At 44.3% G+C, this 18,287-nt stretch overlaps 2 protein-coding genes across 3 annotated transcripts in view; one reads left to right on the plus strand and one right to left on the minus strand.

Annotated features, from left to right (window-relative positions):
• Nucleotides 1–497: 497 nt before the first annotated feature.
• VEPH1 (ventricular zone expressed PH domain containing 1) overlaps nt 498–18,287 on the plus strand; it is a 79,943-nt gene continuing 62,153 nt past the window's right edge. For both annotated transcript variants that reach the window (XM_086618450.1, XM_086618451.1), the window contains exons 1-3: nt 498–635; nt 2,994–3,209; nt 7,863–8,037. In XM_086618450.1, the coding sequence (XP_086474576.1) occupies nt 498–635; nt 2,994–3,209; nt 7,863–8,037 (529 nt within the window). The remainder of the gene's footprint in view (nt 636–2,993; nt 3,210–7,862; nt 8,038–18,287) is intronic.
• Nucleotides 12,444–17,615, minus strand: PTX3 (pentraxin 3). Its single transcript, XM_009982901.2, has 3 exons — nt 17,468–17,615; nt 16,527–17,060; nt 12,444–13,057 (listed from the first exon to the last, which is right to left on the minus strand). Exons 1-3 carry the CDS (start codon nt 17,613–17,615, stop codon nt 12,444–12,446), a joined length of 1,296 nt encoding a protein of 431 aa, XP_009981203.2.

Consider the following 18,287-nt stretch of genomic DNA (forward strand, 5'->3'; position numbering starts at 1 on the left):
CCACCTCCTCCAGCTCTGCTCCACTCCTGACCTCAGAAAGGTGTTTTGTGATCTGTATCAGTTAGTCCAGCCACCATCCTGCTCAGGTGACGCGTTGAAATGAAAAAAAAAACTTGGTTTTATTTATTAAAAGTTGTGTATTGTTTAGCTAATTTTAAGCTATTTCATGTTTGAGGGCAAGAGGTCCTTCAATATTCAGTTTGTGGTACGTGCTTAAGGACATCCCTGATCAGGGGATCCTGGGTGCTGCTTGCATACACCAGTTAAAAATCTTTGCTAAACTGGAACACGACAGTCAATGTGTTTGCTAATTTTTTCCCCCTTTTTTTTTTGTCTTTTTTAGATTGTGGCCAAGGAAGTCTTGAAATATGCCCCGGATTTATTCTTCATATTAAATTGATTGCTAGTCCACAGGAGTGTTTCCATTCTGTCCTCATCTGAGTCGTGGGCGCACATGCTGCGTGCCGAGGGCTGGCTGAGCGGCCGCCGACGCAGCCATGCATCACCTGTTCGGGCTGGTTTTGGCACAGAAGGACCTTTCACGTGCAGGGGATCTCTTCTCCTTAGAGGATGCTGAAATCGAAGGAAGCCTCTCGGAAGCTCTTGAACAAATAAGAATAATTAGTTCATCCGCAGTAAGTGAAACGCTGTCCTTCGTAATTTTTCATGAGATCAAATGTATTAGAATCATAGAATCATGGAATGGTTAGGGCTGGAAGGGACCTTCAAAGGTCATCGAGTCCAACCCCCCTGCAAGGAACAGGGATATCTCCAACTAGATCAGGTTGCTCAGGGCCTCATCCAACCTGGCCTTGAACGTCTCCAGGGATGGAGCATCCACCACCTCTCTGGGCAACCTGTTCCAGTGTTCTACAACTCTCATGGTAAAAAATTTTTTCCTAATATCCAACCTGAATCTACCTCCCTCTATTTTAAAACCATTACCCCTTGTCCTATCACGACTGGCCCTCCTGAACAGCCTCTCCCCATCTTTCTTGTATTGTGTGAACAAAATGTTAGGGATGTACACAATTTAAGTTTCTAAGAGTCAAGAGTGCCGAGCAAAGTGTGAGATTTAAAAATGTGGTAACCAAATCCAGTTTCTACTAGTTGGATTTCCGTTGAAGATATTTCAAGTTCATCTTTAGCTTAATTTTTATTAAATAGTTATTTAAGGCATAGTAAAGATTAACAAGAGGTTACAGGTACACTGTATATATAGTGTGTGTCCTGTTTGCAGCAGCAGGTGTTCTGAATGATGGGAGGCTCATGGATTTTGAAAGTGCTGTCCAAAAAAAAAAAAAAAGCTCTTTATCCTTCCTGCTTCCAGTCTGCTGAAGGGAAGGGAAAAATCTTTTTTGAGCCTTAGGATATTCAATTAGCAACTTGCACACGTTCTCACAACTGCACTTTTCTGACACTTCATGCGGCGCGTGGCTTTAGAAATCAGTTTTGGCAATGCACAGACCTCTGGCTCTCAGAGCGTTGATCAGCCTTGCTGGTTGCAACAAGAACTGACTCGTCCATCAGGACAGCCACTGTGCACTGGCTCTCCTCTTTGGTCATTGCTTTGACAGCAATTACATCTGCACAGTCTTTCAGAGCATTAGTCAAGTCGTTTTGGCCATTGCTTCTGCTGTTTGTGAGGGGCTTCAACTCACCTAACTGCCGTTTATCAGGAATTTTACACAAACTCCCCCTAATACACTTTTTGAGAGAGTGCCTGAATTCACTGCAAGATGTTTTTCCAAACACACCAGTCTGCAGGAGGCAGATGAAGCATCCTGCAGTGCCCTCCTCTACCTCCGACCTGCTGAGCGATTCCCACCGGAGTGCTGTGGTGATGGGGGAGCTGCCCCAGCGCTGCCCGGGCAGGCTGGATTGGACAGAGGGATGTGTATATTTTTCCCCAAATGTGAGGATTTTCACAGCAGTGCGGGCAGGACCGCTCTGCTCTCCGTGCCCATGCACAGCCGGCCACCACGACGCTCACCAGGGATTTGCTCTCGGGCCGTCCCAGCCAGCACCATTAACTTGTTCAGCTCTTTATCAAGAGGTGACCTTCTACATAAGGAAAAAATGTGTTTTCTTTTTGTAACAAGTGCATAGATTTTTCCGTCGTGCCGAGCAAAGCTTGTAGGGGGCTGTGGATAGAGGCAGAGAATGGCTTTGAGGCAGACACAGATGTTGTGGCTTCTGCCCGTGATGCGCTGCCATACCCCATGGCAGGGCAGAGCCCCCAGAGCTAACTCTGGAGCTGAATCTCTGTAACCCAGTGCTGAACTGGGCTCCAGCCCTTTCAAAATGACCATGCTTTGCTTTATCTAGCAAAACCAATGAGTTCTGATTCACGCTTCGGTCTGTCTTTCATCTTCGTGACTTTTTAGGGTGGAACGGGATAGGTTAGACTGAGGGACAGTGATTGAGCATTCCAAATTGCACTGCCATTTCATGTCCACATGGCATCTGTGTCAGCAATTATGGGTGATTACAGGATTTCGTGATAAAGCCTATTTATTTAACTTTTATTCTTGTTACGTTGCTACTAATTGAAACTGTGTTTACATCAGGGACTTGACACAATTTGAAATATTTGGAACCCTACGTATATTGTGGGTATAAACAATTCCAGTTTCAGTTTTAGGACGGTTATGGGACCACTGTGCAAGTGGTTCTAAGGTTTGTGGCTGCAGTCTCTGGTCAGGAAGGCCATGCTTCAAGACAGACTACTAGAAATAATTTGATAACGTAATCCATACCTTTACAGTAGCGAGAATTAAGACCTAATTGTCGTTATTGATAAGTAAAAACAAGTCAATTGTCTATGGGATGACTAATTTTTGCGTGTAAATCATGCTAAACATTCCCTGTAAAGGTGGAAGTGAGAAAATGGACACTGGGCAGTTACAAAAACTTCATCTTTTTGGGTTAATTTTGTGAGGTCCTGGAAAAAGACTGGCAGTCATTGGCAAATGTCTTTTCATTTGGACCAGGACTACCAGACCAATGACAATGACCAGGCTGTGGTGGAAATCTGCATCACTCGCATCACCACTGCCATCAGGGAGACGGCGTCCATAGAAAAGCACGGCAAAGCCCTCGTGGCTCTGTGGGAGTCGTGCCTGGAGCACAACCTGAAGCCTTCTGGAAAAGACGAGGACACACCACATGCAAAAATCGCATCTGATATCATGAGCTGCATCTTGCAGGTGAGACTGAGCCAAGAGCAGGGGGGTGTAACACAAGCGTTGGCGATTCGGTTTCGTCTTTTACAGTGTGGTGGTACTTTATGTTTTCTGAGGGTGCATGGGAGTGGCTGCAGTTGTTTAAAACCAAGAACTTGACCCCAATTTTTAATGTATGTTGTTACATGCATATAGAATCATAGAATCGTTTGGGTTGGAAGGGACCTCAAAGATCATCTAGTTCCAACCCCCCTGCCATGGGCAGAGACACCCTCCACTACACCAGGTTGCCCAAAGCCTCATCCAACCTGGCCTTGAACACTGCCAGGGATGGGGCATCTACAACTTCTCTGGGCAACCTGTGCCAGTACCTCACCACTCTCAATGTAAAGAATTTCTTTCTTAGATCTAACCTAAATCTCCCCGCTTTCATATGTCATCTGTCGCAGTAAATCAAAACTTTTGGCAGCTTCCTTATCTTTTGAAGTGTCTTGACTGCTTAGTGCCAGATTTTGTTATCTTAATATGCCATTAATTCTAAGTATTTGCATTTCATGTAAATATTAAAGTGGGAGACATAGAACCATCATTTTCTGTGCTTACAGATTCATTTGAAAGCACTTAGGTTACTCTTTTGAATTGTACTGGAAGGCAGCAAAACGCCAAAGAGACTTTAATGACATGAAATTTAGGTCATTAGATACGCTGTCAGTAAGGAGGATCTCCCTTAACATTTTTATTGTAAAAGCTGAGTCCAGATACAACACAGAATACTGACTTCTGAACTAAAATCTGATTGCTACTACTCTAAATAGAGGACTAGAAAGAACTTAAGCTCTTTTAATTTCTTAGATTATTTTACTAAATGTTGGAGGCAGGAACAAAAAGATCAAAAAAAATACTTAGGTCCCAAAAACATTTGCTAGAAGAACAGCTGAAATTGGGTCCCGTTTGAACTCAGTAGTGTATGAACTATAGCTCCCTGTGAATGCAAGACTAAAAAGAAGAAATTGTAGCATATAGCAGCCTTTTGGGAATAGGAATGGGCTATTCCAAGGTTTTCTAAGAAAGTAAGCTGAGAGTGAGAAGCCATTTAAAGGGAAAAAAGGGGGAATATGGTTTTATAACAGAGTGAGTTTGGGGGTTTTTTGGTTTTGTTTGTTTGTGGGCTTGTTTTTTTTTTTTTAGCCAGGATTGCCAGCAGTATCATTCCTTGTTGGGAAAGCAATATAACACGCTGGAGAGACCCATAGAGAAACCTATATGCACAGTTATCTACCTGGAAGCAAAAATCAGGGTTGTTCCCAGAGTTTCAGCAGTGGGTACAACCCATGGGGACCAGCTCCATGTCAGGTGGAGAAACAGTTGCTATGAAGTGCCTTTCTATACATCACTACTCTGGCATGATGTTTGCAGTGCATCTGCTATTTCGTAGTTGCTTTCTTTACCTTTGCCTCTTAAACCAGATGGGGAGGGAGTTTGTTTTTTCCTTATAAAAAGTCAAGCGACAGTGGCACAAGTATGTCACTGTCCCATGAAAAGTACTGCTTAGCCCCTTGTAGGAGGCACTGTTCCATAGTTACTGAGATTCCTCATCTAGTTTGGCTGAAAGTGTTTAAAGCCCAAAAGAAACAGAGTTTCAGAAAAAAAATAACATCAATGCTGAATTTGCTTCAGTGAAATTTTACTTTACAATCCTGTAGTACAGGCAGTTCTGTTTACACCAATCTGTCACTCTGAAGATGCCCAAAAATGTGTTATAGCAAAATATTAGAAAAAGGAAAAAACTCGTTTTCTGAAGCCCAGGTTCTTGTTGAGTTTGGTTTGGGAGGCATGGAGGTTAATTCTAGCCAGACATTTGGCCAAGCCTGCGGATGAGGCTGAGCAAGATTTCTTGTGCAGTGCGCTGGCATCCCTGAGTCGTGATCCATAAGCTGCATCCCAGCGCAGGGCACAGCATCCCCTCCTGTGAAGGTCGGTGGTATATCAGGGGGTTGTGTCCCCTCTGCCTTTCTCCATGTGTGACTGCCTTTGGTAGGGCCACGATTTCTGGTAGGCAACACGTTCCTGGAGGTGTTGCCCATCTCCCTTTCTGTCTCACATCCCTGGAGGCAAGAGTAATTGGATTTGGATAGCGGTAGCAGCACAGCTTAAACATTCCAGACGAGAGGCTGTACATTGTAAAAATCATATTTTGTCTTTGCAATACTTTAGAAATCATATTGCATGAGAATACTGAAGCATGCAACGGCTTCGCTAAGCTTTCGGTTTGTGCTGTTGGCAGCTGTGTGCCTCAATCAAGCTAGCTCGTATCCAAATGTTTTAGGGATTGCACTGTGTTGCAGATTACCTCAAGAAAGGTGTTCAATGAAATGAAAAAGTTATAAAAGTGCATTTACGGCTCCCTGAAACAGAGCTGTTATCAGCAAGTCCCTTTGCATAAAAAAAAAGAAGGCAGGCATAAAATGAGTTTTTATACAATACATGAGGGATAGTTGAAGTAGTAATGAGTATCTGACAGCTGGGTTGAGTCTCACAGCGTGTTTCTGTTGATATGAGCAGCAGGGAGGTCCCCTAGGTTTGCAAACATCACTATATTGTATTATTGAAATCTGTTTTTCATTGTCATGTTCACATTTTCATAAGTGTGTGCTCATGCCCTGATATTTATAATGGAATGAACGAAACCTTTCTCCTTCCGTCTGAATTCAAACCTTTTCTTAACTGAGTATTTTATATTTATTGTAGGGGAAAAAGAAATTGTTCTTGGGCATTTTCTTAGATCTTTTAAATTATAGTCGCAGGGTCAAACCTCATCTTCCCATTCTTTCTGTGTGGAGTCCTAGAGTATAACTTGGAGGCAGAATTTGGCTCCTACTCAGAAGTGCCTCTTAACCAAATATAGTGAGGCATTATGTTGATTTAAACATGCTGCTCCATGAAGCTCTATTCATTTTACGGGCTTTTCTCATCAAAGATGCAGTTTTTGGTCATATGGCAGTTGCCATGATGAGCTATCTTGGTACTGAGGAGTTGCTGCAGCCTCTTCTTCCTTAGGGACTGGTGGAAAGGGGCTGTGCCAGAGCAGCTGCACCGCTCCACTGCTTGGCAGATCTCTGTTGCAAGGAAAAATCCTGTTAAACTTTTTTGCACTGGTTGAGTGGCACAATGCAGCTTTACTTCGGGTCAGTCGTGCTCTCCATGAGGCTAATGGCAAAGGCAGTTACTGCTGATGGAGGCAGAGCTGGCCTAGGATGCCATGTAACAGGGTATATGGAATGACAGATTTGCTTTTTAATTGGGTCTGAATTTGTTTTTTTTTTTTTCCAGTGCTATTCCAGAATGAGCATATGTTAAGTCTGGACCGCCTTTCTTTGCCCTATTTTGTTGCTTTCCAAAACATCTGGGTTCCAGTGGTTGCCTGTGATTTCAGATGCTAATTGAATATAATCGTATTGCAGGGTTATTTTCAAAAACAATGGTGTACTCCAGTTTCAAAGAGATGCTCAAAACTGAGTGAAGATGACAGAAACGCACTGATTAAGGAGGCTCCAGAAAGAATGTAGGTCCTCAGTTACACGTAAACATATCCCACTAGTCTCAAGGGCAGTTACACGTGAGAACTTCATGGGCAGTAGACATGTATAGTCCGTGCACACAATTCCACGTGTACAAATAGTTGCATAAAACCTTTTCTGACCTTAACATCAAAACTGACGTGTGTGTGCAGACACCCCTGAGATCACTGAAGCTTTGTGCCATTTTGAGGACACCAGTTAGCTGTCTTGAAGAATTTCACTTGACCCCAATGTTCAGAAAAGTTGAGCGGAGTTTAAGAAAGGAAATCTAAATTATTATTAGAGGAAAATTGATGATGAATACTAAAGCTATTACCTTGTGAGCAAGTTTCCCAGTACACTTATGCATACTCTTTTCCTCATTTGACCAGGTAGCCTTTGACTTAGTCCCAGGGACTTATCATGAGATCCTGTTCTGGCAATAGAGGAGTCTGTCCTTCACGTGGTCTCTGCTGGCACAAAGATGGGCCAAAACTCAGAGTAGTAACACCCTTTGGTGTAGATGAAGGAAGCTGTGGCTGGAGAAGACTTACCCATGCTTGAAATAGAGCATCCCTAAGCCTTGACTCTGTGCGCGCACGTTGGGATGCCCTGCTTGGGGCTGGGCACTGGAGTGGGGCAGGTCACGGCGACGCAGGAACGACGACCAGCAATGTGTCTTACTGTGGAGCAATATTTACCAGTCAACAGCATGGGACACTGCTCTGAGGTGTTTCCTGTGCTTTGGGATGAAAATGATAGACACTGCTTCTGCTCCGCTATCTTCTCTGAGAGCACCAAGCATAAAATGTCTTGTTAGAAACCCTACATCAGTTAACATTTAACTAGTGCACTTAATATTGTGTTTTCTCTTCTGGCAGAACTCAAAAATAAGTGTGTTATTACCATATCCTGGTGCAGAACTTTTAAATTCCCTTATCTGCTCTTTCTTTGAAGTCTGCCTTCAGTGGTTACCAAAACATAACCTTTCTTGACGTGTTTTTTTCTTTCCCCCTCATTGTTTTGATTTTTGTTTTCTGCTCTGATCAGCATGAGACTTTATTTTAATCATTTTTTTTCAGCTGCTTCTTTTTCAGTGGTTTTTTTCCTGTTTTTACAGAATTACAATCGACCTCCAGTAATGGCCTTAGCTGTCCCAGTGGCGGTGAAATTTCTGCAGAGGGGCAATAAGGAACTGTGCAGAAACATGTCAAGTTATCTATCCTTGGCTGCAATTGCCAAAGCAGATCTGCTGGCTGATCACACCGACACCATTGTCAAAAGTGTCCTTCAAGGTAGGAACCCACTGAGATTTTGGATTTAGTCCTGCAGTGTGCCCACTGTTCGATCACTTAGGCTGTATTAGGCATAAGCATACAAATAAACATGTTCTACATAAAAACATGTATGAGGCATGTATGTATGAAGTATACATATGGCCATATCTATAAACACGTGATAAAACTCGTTAGACACAACCTATAACAGAATATGTCAAGGAAGACCTTTCAAGAATATGTGAATTTACTGAACCTTGTTGTCTGTGGAGGTTTCCTTATAGATTGGGTGACCCATAGGGCAGGAAATACATCTGTACTTGTTAGTACACCATACTAATGGACTTCAAATTATAAGCCATGATATGAGACACTAGTTACTGGGCTCTTATCCTTTCTATTAGTGTCGTTGGCAATACTCCAAAATATAAATGAGGATGAAATTAATCCCGTTCTGTGGCACAATAGTCAGATGAAAGATAGAAAAGCTTCGTAGTGCTGCTTTAATTTTACCTATGTTATTAGCTTTACACAGAATTTGGTTGCTAAACTCTGTATGTTTTACTTCTGTGGTTTAAAAACCTCTAAATAAGGAAGTTCATTTAGTTGAAGTAGTAAAGTTCACAGTATTTGTTGCAATACAGTGCTGCTGCAGTAGTAAAATCACTGTTGCGTTTCTTCAAGTATGGGTAATAGCAATAAGGAGCAATAGCTGTCTAATTATTCCAAGAACGCTGTTATGAAGATGTTAAGCCCTCAAATTAACTGTGTGCATTGTGCATTTATTAAAAAATATCAATGGAGCGTAGTTATTTTTGCATGTTTTACGGATGGATTGCTAAACTAGAAAGTAATTTTGTCGTTAAGACGTTATGGTGTGAGTTTGCATATTTCTGTCTGCTTTGTTTAAGGACAAAAGTGTGATAAATATGATGAAGATGTATGAGCTATGTGATAATATTAATTGAGTAGAGTCCAAGAAACAGAATATTGCTAACAACTTACCAAACCACAAGGATAATTCTTTTAAGACTTGTGACATTAGTATTTGTGTGTTAATGTTGTGCATTGCCACTTGTAAATCAGTGCTACTGATGGGGGAAAAAAATAAAGGGAAACAGGTTTTATAGTATAGTCATAACTTTAGGAAAAGTGATTAAGCACCCACAACTGAAGGTTTCATTGTGACTGTTCCTGGTCGTTTTTGTGTATTTATGTTATTCTACCAGCAGATGTTGCTGTGGACATCAGATTTGGAAGTTCCAGCCTGGAAGAGGGGACACTCTGAATAGACAAAGTGCTCCGTTTCGCCTACTGGCTTAATTGCACTGGACATAATTTGTATTTCGGGCATGAAAACGTTGGTTTGCAGCAGGCTGAGAGCTGCAGTTAAAGCCTGAGTGTTTGCTGAAGGGAGAAGGGAGGCCAGAGGATAAGCTGCTAAGGATGGATTTACAAAGCAGTGCGGAGACAAAGAGCCCTGTTCTGGTGCTGGGCAGACGGCGCTCAGCCTCCTGGCACCAGTGAGACTGATAGTGGGCTTTGGCCCCTTGCCTGCGAGCCTTGGAGAGCTAACTGGGTTTTTTGATTACTTGGGGCAACCATTTGGCTGCATAATCACTTTCTTATCTTATTAGCTAAAAAAGAACTCTTTAAAAAGAGTGGTTAACTGCTCTGTTCCCAGTTAGTGTGAACTCAGCTTCTAAACATGCAAATGTCTGTGCGGTGCCCGCGATGCTGACGGTCCCTGTGCTGGCACCTTCCATCAGCACAAGGGATCAGGCAGGTTTATTCCTGTTTCCAGGGGACAGCAGCAAAACTGCCCTGCAGAAGTTGCTGTAATCTGAGCGTCCCACGGCTGCTCCACCTTCCAGAGGAGCTCAGACAGGAGATGTGGATGTTGTGTTGGGCTCAGCAACGTACTCCAGGCATGCGTGTCTTGTGCTAGCTCCTTCATTTCTACGTTTGCAGTGCAAGAGCAGGGTCGTCGTGGCTTTTCCTTATTTGGAGCCCAAAGTCCCTCAAAATGCTGTTTACTTGGTGTTTTCCAACCAGGTAAAGTAACTGTTGACAAAGCAAAATATAGTTAAGCTAGGAAGGAGAGAGAGAAGTGTGCTGGTGGAGGTGACTTGTGGTGCTGGGCAGGAGGGGACTAGGCTGTGGGAAAGCTTTGCTAGTCCATGAAGGTGATCAAGGAAGAGCAAAGCAGTTGGAAAGAGGAGAGTTGTCCAGCTGAGTAAGTGAGAAAGAAAGGACTGGCTTTGCATTTGGTCATCTGCCAAACTAGAGCAGAGATAGGAAAAGGCTGCTTCCAAGACAGCATTTCAGGTATGAGGTACAGTAATAAAAGCAGTCAGGAAGGACTTTTGGTTTTCTTTCTGAGAATTTTTCTTTTTCTGCCTGGTGTAGTGGAGGGTTTCCCTGCCCATGGCAGGGGGGTTGGAACGAGATGATCTTTAAGGTCCCTTCCAACCCTAACCATTCTATGATTCTATGTTTCACAAACTTTTCTTTTTTCCTCCTTTAATGGAGAGTATTTTATGGAAAGAGGGTTTGAGAGTGGTTTTGCCCTTGTGCGATGCTGGGACCTGGAGTGTTTTTCTTAACGCTGAAGATCTGTTCTCTGGCTAACAGCAGATGAACAGAGGTAATCTTTCATGGTTCTGTAGTTCAGGTTGTTTGCAGATATTATTTAGTAGGGGATTTTCATCATACTCAGTAGTAAGTATTTATAATTTAGATGCATTATTGTTGCAGGAAAATAGGAGAAATTCCAGCAATCGGGGCTGTTATTTTTACCTTAAATAAACAATGCTGCCAAAACTTTGGAGCAGATCATATAACTTATAAACTTTTCAAAGTGCAGTCTTAGAACATCTGTCGAGAATGAGAAAGCCAACGAACATGTGAACAGAGCTGAAGGGTGTGCTGCTTTCAGTGGGAACAAGAATTGCTTTGAGTAAGTCATTTGCAACGATAACTTGTTCAGAGGATTCAACAGGTAGTGAAGAATCGCTCTTGTCATAAATGGTTACATATCCAGTGAGTAACAATTCATCATTGTCTACTTCAGCTTGTTTTCCTACACACAGATCACCACCAGTGTCTTGGCTCTCTGCGTCTGCTTCTGTGTTTTTAGTGGATTTTGGATAAGTTTGCAAACACGAGAGAAGAAAGCCACTGCCATCAATTCTGCCTTGTATGAACCTCCTGTTAGCATCAAACCAGTTGGTTGCTTGGGATATCTAAATGTATCTTAAAACTGGATATGTCCTTCTCAGATGGCCAGTGTTATGTATGGGGTACTGAATTTTTTTTTTTTGAGGATATCTCAAAAGCAATCCTTCCTTCAGCCTCCACGCGCTGCGCTAGCACAGCCTCAGGTCAATGCATGTGTGTCAGTCTGTCAAAGCATCTCTTCTGCACAAGGGACCATGTCCACGTGGGAGAGCTCCTAGAGTGGCAGATCCCCTTGCATGTGGCAGTGTTCACGAGAGGGATTTGTTATCATGATGGGCCTTTCAAGACATCTCTGGCTAATGCTCAGATTTCAGTCCTCTGAGGGTCTCTGTATGAGAAGTTGATATTTATGTTGTTTTTCTATAAACACCTAAAATTACGTGGTTCAAAGCATAAAAAAAATCCCAAATTGGTGCTTACGTTCAGAGTTTCAGTTCACGAGAAACAGGGAAAGTTCTAGTTTAGTAAAGTATCTTTATTTACAGAACAACTTTACAAAAATAATTTCAATAAAGTTATTACAAAGTCAATTTACAATATAATACAGCTGCATTTTCTCCAAATGTAACATCAGACTATGGTGGGGAATGTTACTTGCATACGTTAGGTCAATCCGTGGCATAAATAATGCTTTAAACAAGGAGCTAATTTTGTTACAGCCTACAAATCACTAACAACGATTAATAAACAATGTGTTCCTTGGTGTGTGGGGTTCCTCTGTACAACTCACATTAGCCTATAAAAACCAGTGGCTGGAGGAGCCTGGAAGATGCACAGCCTTGTGTCTGTTCTGCAGAGACCAGTCAGCCCGGATACCCGATGTGTTTCCATCAGCAGGGATGCCCGGAGCGCCGTTCAGCTCCGACACGTCCACGGTGGCGCTCTTACACGTCGGAAAACACTATGCTAGAGAGACAGCAGTCGCCTGACCTCAGGAATAGCTTTTCCAATATCATGCCTCAACGTGGGGTGGTTTGTTTTTTTTTTTTTCTTCAGTGTTTTGCTGAAACAGCAGGCAGGGATCAAATCCCATCTCCACAGTACCTCATCTTGTAAACCTGTAACGCTGATTTTGCTTGGGAATTCGAGAGACACAGGCTCCTACGGCTCTGTTTACTTGTATGTATTGGCACTCAGCTCTTCAGGAAATATGTTCTCTGCTTCAGAAGCTGCCTTGCCAGAATTTAAGAAACATACTGTGCTCCTCCGTACGGCAAAACTTCTGTGACTCCCCACCCGACGACGTTGCCCCTGGTGCTACACGCGTCTTCTCCGCTCTGCGCTGCTATCTCTTTGGCGCTGAGCACTCTGTCCCACATGTTAAAGCCAGTTAATTTTCCAGAGAAGGCTAAAGCTTCATCAAATCCACCTCCAATGCAGCAGCCGTTCTTTTCTTGACCAATCTGCAAAATCCCTCCGTCCGGAATGGTGTGAGCGTCGGCGATGTCTGAGGCGGTAGCTACGAGCTCTCCCTTCACCCACAGGGATGCGGATCCATTCTCCGAGCTCCAGGACCCGCAGAGATGGATCCACTTCCCAGGAACAACTACATCTTTGGCAGCTAACTTGTGCTGGTCACCACCAACAACAAGCACTGCAGACTCCCGGCTGAGATAAAGCTGGATCTCATATGGATTGAACTTGGTTCCGTAAGAGAAGACGATAGTTTTGTCCAAAGCCTCAGTCACCTTGATCCAGATACAAGCAGTAAAGGAGCGAAGAGTCATTCCAGCAGTTGGGTGGACACTCCCAAATATCTTTTTCGAACGCATGGGGAATAGAATTGCCGTTTCACACCCTGGAAAAGTTAGAAAGATGGTTAGGTAAACGAAAGCTCGTTGGTTTGTACATGCACAGTTAGCACCCTTGACATACGCCCGCTTCTGGGCTGCTCGGAGGGAGCTGAGAGCTCAGCTCGTCCATGGGGTGTAGGATGCTTCGAAGAAGCTGTCGGTTCTGACAGATGAATTTGCCTAACACTGTGGCAATGGGTCTGGGGGGCTGTTCAGCCTGGAGAAGAGAAGGCTCCGGGGTGATCTTATCGCAGCCTTCCAGTACTTAAAGGGGGCTACTGGAAAGCTGGAGAGGGGCTTTTTACAAGGGTGTGTAGTGATAAGACAAGGGGTAATGGATTTAAACTGAAAGAGGGCAGATTTAGATGAGATCTAAGGAGGAAATTCTTCCCTCTGAGGGTGGTGAGGCACTGGCACAGGTTGCCCAGAGAAGTTGTGGCTGCCCCATCCCTGGAAGTGTTCAAGGCCAGGTTGGATGGGGCTTTGGGCAACTTAGTGTAGTGGAGGGTGTCCCTGCCCGTGGCAGGGGGGTTGGAACTGGATGGTCTTTGAGGTCCCTTCCAACCCAAACCATTCTATGATTCTATGATAATGGGGCTGCAGGAGCAAGGCTTGGCTCTTCCCTCACTCCCAAAGTAGTGTGTTGTGCAGTTCTGTGCCATGCAAAGTGGCATTTAGGTTTCATGCTGCCTGCCTGCCCTGGTGCTTGCTTTGGCACTTTGGGCTGCCCCGAGGGTCTGTGCCTTCTGCTCCAAAGTGCCTGCAGGAGAGCTTCTCTTTTGCTGGGCCACCTGGAGAAGTTAGCACTTCGCATTAGGTAGTTATGTTGGATTGTCCTCTTTCTGTTTCGTTTAGATCTTGTTTGAGCCTCCGTTGTTTTTTTTCCCTCCGCGTTGTTTTTAGCCTCCGTGTTGTTTTTCAGTACGGAGAGATAAAACCAGCACCGGTTACGGCGAGGGAGCGGGTTCAGTGATCTATCACATGGCACGTTTGGATACTGTGCCGTTCCTGGACAGCGGGGCCGCTGGGCAGCTGCATCACGAGCAGTGACATCGTGTCCTGCAGTGGTCCCGTGGATAACTGGGCAGCGGAGGAGAAGGGGACAGGGGCTATGGAAAAGCAGGCGCAGGGAGCGTTGGCAGAAGTATGCTGAGATGTGGGTGTATGTTTATTATAATGATTTCCTTTTCTCACCCTGCCTTGGGGCTTTTGGTCAGTAACGTTCACGGGCACTGGTTAAGCATGGGAAATGTATGACAACTGATATTTTTAAACCAGTTCATCTCTCATCTCCAGTTAATCAAGATGTCAATGATAGAAATTAGGTTAGTTAAAAGCACTAACAGAAATTTATGAATCTTGGAAGAGTATCTGATGATCACTAAAGCCAAGCCACTTTTGTTATTCTAAGTACTGTTCCCTAGTCATATATAACTTAAAATTCTTAGCAACACATGGGAAAAAGCAGCCCCCTTCTGCAATGAAGCTGGTTCATTTCCTGTTTGAACAAGCTAGAGGGTCGAAAATGTGTGTGGAAATTTCTGCTTCGGTGGATGAAGGACTCTTTGTGTCCTCCAGGATTGCGCTGCTGTGCCGTTTCATAGACTGCTTCCTCTCAGCTTGGGGAAGATTTTACATTTCTTCCCTGGCCCTTTTGAGGAGGGCAGGAGCAGCGAGCGACTGTTGGGGATCCTCCTTAAAATGCTACTTGGGAACACTATTGTGGAAAAGCTTTCAATTAGCAAGCTTTCAGGCTTTGTTATCAAGGCCTAAACAGAATTAAAACCAGCCTGACTGAAGAACAAAAAGTGTGATTAGAAAAACTCTCAAGAGTATGGCTGGCAGTAATTCAAGATGTGAGAAATTAAAGTCAGTTGCTAAAAATTCTCTTGAAAAGAAATTTCCAGAGAGAGGCTCTGGAAGTACTTAAAAATATATCTTTTAAATTAAGAAAAAAACCTTAACAACAAAACTGAAACAACCCACATTTAACATAAAGCCATGTAGGAACCGGTGGAAATAATCTGAATTTCCACTAGTGCGACTGAGATCATTAATGCTGATCAAGTTGGTTTTTTACTCTCTCCTAGTGCAGAGTAACCAACTGTGAGGCTGCTGTATTACAGGAAAGAGATAAAGAATGACATCATGCTTTCTGGAAGGCAAGATTCATGTGTTTTGGGGGAAAAAAAGGAGTATACTGTAAGATCTACTCCTAGCATGCAAAGGTTACTAAAGTGTTGCCATAAATAAAGGAGTAAAAGCAATTTACTGATAAAGCTGAATCCGTGTCCTGCATGAAAGGGCAGATTGATGTTGGATTGTAAAGCACTTGGATGTAAACTGTTGTTGTGTTGTGTTTGTGCTGTAGTAGGCTTGGGGAAGTTGTTGCCTTTGCTCCTTGCTCATACTGGTGGTGTTGCTAAGTGTCACTGGCAAGGCTGGTGTAACTGCACCCCTAACTTCCTATTCGCATGCACCCGTGGGATTCTGCGAGTGTAGGTTTCTGTGGGGTTTTTAAGCTGCAGTAACTTAGATTTGTGGAAAATATGGTCATTAAAGGCATGTCAACGTCTAGAAGGTACGCAGGGATGGCTGTCTGGTAGGCAGAGTTATGTTCAACGTGGTTACGTTGTGCATGTAGCAATTTTGCACCCACGCCTGCAATAGCTGGGGGTCTGCTCTGCCATACCCGAGTTGCTGTGGCTGTTTTTTGGGTGTCATATCACAATACATAGAAAAAACGACAGGAAATTTGAGACGTGAGCTCATCTTTCTATGGCCACCTCGCTTGCTGACCAATGCAAACAGTTTGGAAGGGGGGAAAAAAAAAAAACCCCAGTGCAATAATACCACAGTGTTACTAATTTTTCCATGCTTGAGGAAATAATTCTGTCCTGACAGTTGCATGCAGTGAACGTGCCCTCCCTGCTGCGGGAAGCGTGCTCCGCTGGTTGATGTCAGCACTGTGTCCTCGGATCTAGCTCTGCTCTTGGGCAGTTGGAGTTGGTGAGAAGGAGACAGCGCTTAGTTTAGGAAGAGAAAGGAGTGAGTACAGGCATGGAGAGAACAGGAGAGCTCAGAGACTCGTGAGTATGCACAGGAGTTACCAGCTGGGAAGGTAAAAGGTGCAAGAACGTAATTTGTATATTTAAAATATATTTGCTGCTCTCTGGCAATCGTTTTGATCTGGGAGAGCCTGCAGGAGGTGGGACCCAACTGAGTGGCTGCTTTACCCAGTGTAAGGACTTTCATCCCACGTTTGAAAAGCTCAGCGCCTCTTTTTCAGGAGCAATTAATGAGTTTCCTCCCTGTGTGTACAGACTGCTCCAAGAAAGCTGCTGTGCTGTTTCATAAGATTGCTTTGGAGTCATATGCAGAGGAAGGTGCTGAAGAGGAGTGTTTCTAGGAGGTCTGTTTGGACAGGCCCACCAAAGAGAACTCTCCGGTAAAACACAGCGCACGTGGACTTACCTGCTGGTAGTAAGTGCTGAGCTGCCCATTGCTGCGATGCCTTCAGTTCAGCTCTGGTTTGCTGTAGCTCTTTCCACAGAGAGTTCAAAACGAGATTGTCTCCTCTGGTGGGACTGAATTTATCCTGCTGGAAAGCTGTCTCCTGAGCTTCCACCTCAGACCTCGTCAGCCAGGTGTTCTCCAGCTGGCCGAGCCTGCTGGACATGTTTTGGCTCAGCAGCAGAACGTGCTCAAGAACTTTTCCTTGCTCGGACTCTTGAAGCCTCTTGGCTTCTTCAGCTTGGTCACTGTTCCTCACAAGCACCTGCTCTACCTGTGCCACGATGCGGGAGGTGACTTTCTCGAGCACGGTGGTGAAGGTGCCCGCGAGGCTGGCAGTGAGCTGGCTCAGCTCTGCTTTCAGGCTCTGCAGGTCCACCTTCAGGATCTCATCCATCGCCTGCAGCATCATGTTCTCTTTCATCTGCGAGTTCTCCAGCATGATGAAGAGCTTGTCCCACTCGGTGTGCTCTCGCTGGCAGTCGCACGAAACAGCTGGAATGGAAGATACAGATGTTGCTATTCCTTTGTACTTATGTTTTTAAACAGAAGGAGTGTTTGACAAAATCTGGCTCTGCACGAGGCTTATGTGCTCCAGACTGTCAGTGCGTTTCCCTCTGTATCAAAACAGAAAAGTAAAGCAGTGTGTATTTTAGCCATTCCAAAACTAAGTGTTGTCAGCAGTCTTTTGCAGGAAAACTGGGAAATAGAGAGGATAAAGTGAATTCCCAGGCACACTATCCAGGTGCTTTAGCATTTGCTGTCCGTAACAATCTACTGGTACAAGCACATGCTTCTTCCTCTAAAAAAAAATTTACCTTTGTAATAATAACTCTTACAAGAGTGAGGCAACAAAGAAAGCAATTCTGCACTTAACACAAATTTGGTTTAAATCTACTTACTTTCCTCAGCACCGAGAGCTGGACCTTCGATCTCATTATCCAGATTCACATACATGAGATCGTAGTCATCGTCTTCATCCAGAACAGAAACAGAAGCCCTGAAAACACAGAACAGCGTAAGCAGAGAAAGCATTTCTTGGGGCAGCATTCTCCAAGCTGCTTCCTGAAAATAGCTGGGCTGTCTGGAGCTAAAGCCCAAGTCAGACTTCAGCGGAGACAGGACTGCGAGCGGGAGGCAGCGAGCCCCTAATAAATACTCCGAGCGCCTCAGCTTGAATGAATGAGCGACGCCGTGGTGTAACAAGAGCACTTCTGACTGTTGGTTTTGGCTGGGAGGAGCAGGGGGGCGTGCAGCTTGCTCAATCCCAGCCTTCCAGGTTTGCACTGCTCGGGGGAGCCGTGGGGAAAGCTGCTCTTGCGAGCTGCCCCTTCCCCTCCCGGAGCAGATGGCTGCAACGTGCAGCCGTGCGAGGGTGAGCGCGGGGATGAAGTCGCTCGGAGCCCGCTGCCGACAACACGCTGGTTGGTGTTCTTGGTGGAAAGAAAAACGTTCTCTGCAAACTCGCTTTGTAGTTGGTGTGTGCCAGGGCTCCGGGGGGGAGTGTTGGAAAAATGAACATACCTGGAGTGAGTTTGGATGCGCATGTATGGTTTAATCTAAATATTGTAGCTTTTTTGATAGTTACACATCTAAACTTCTGTTATATACTAGCAGTTTACTGCTTTAAGCGATAAAGGGGAACTCCTAAAACCAGCTTGTTAGAGTTTTGCCCTTCTAGTCCTAAAAACCAATAACAACATCATAACTATGTGGATAACA

The sequence above is a fragment of the Tauraco erythrolophus genome, chromosome 11 (genome assembly GCF_009769465.1).
Source record: "Tauraco erythrolophus isolate bTauEry1 chromosome 11, bTauEry1.pri, whole genome shotgun sequence".
Lineage (NCBI taxonomy): Eukaryota > Metazoa > Chordata > Aves > Musophagiformes > Musophagidae > Tauraco > Tauraco erythrolophus.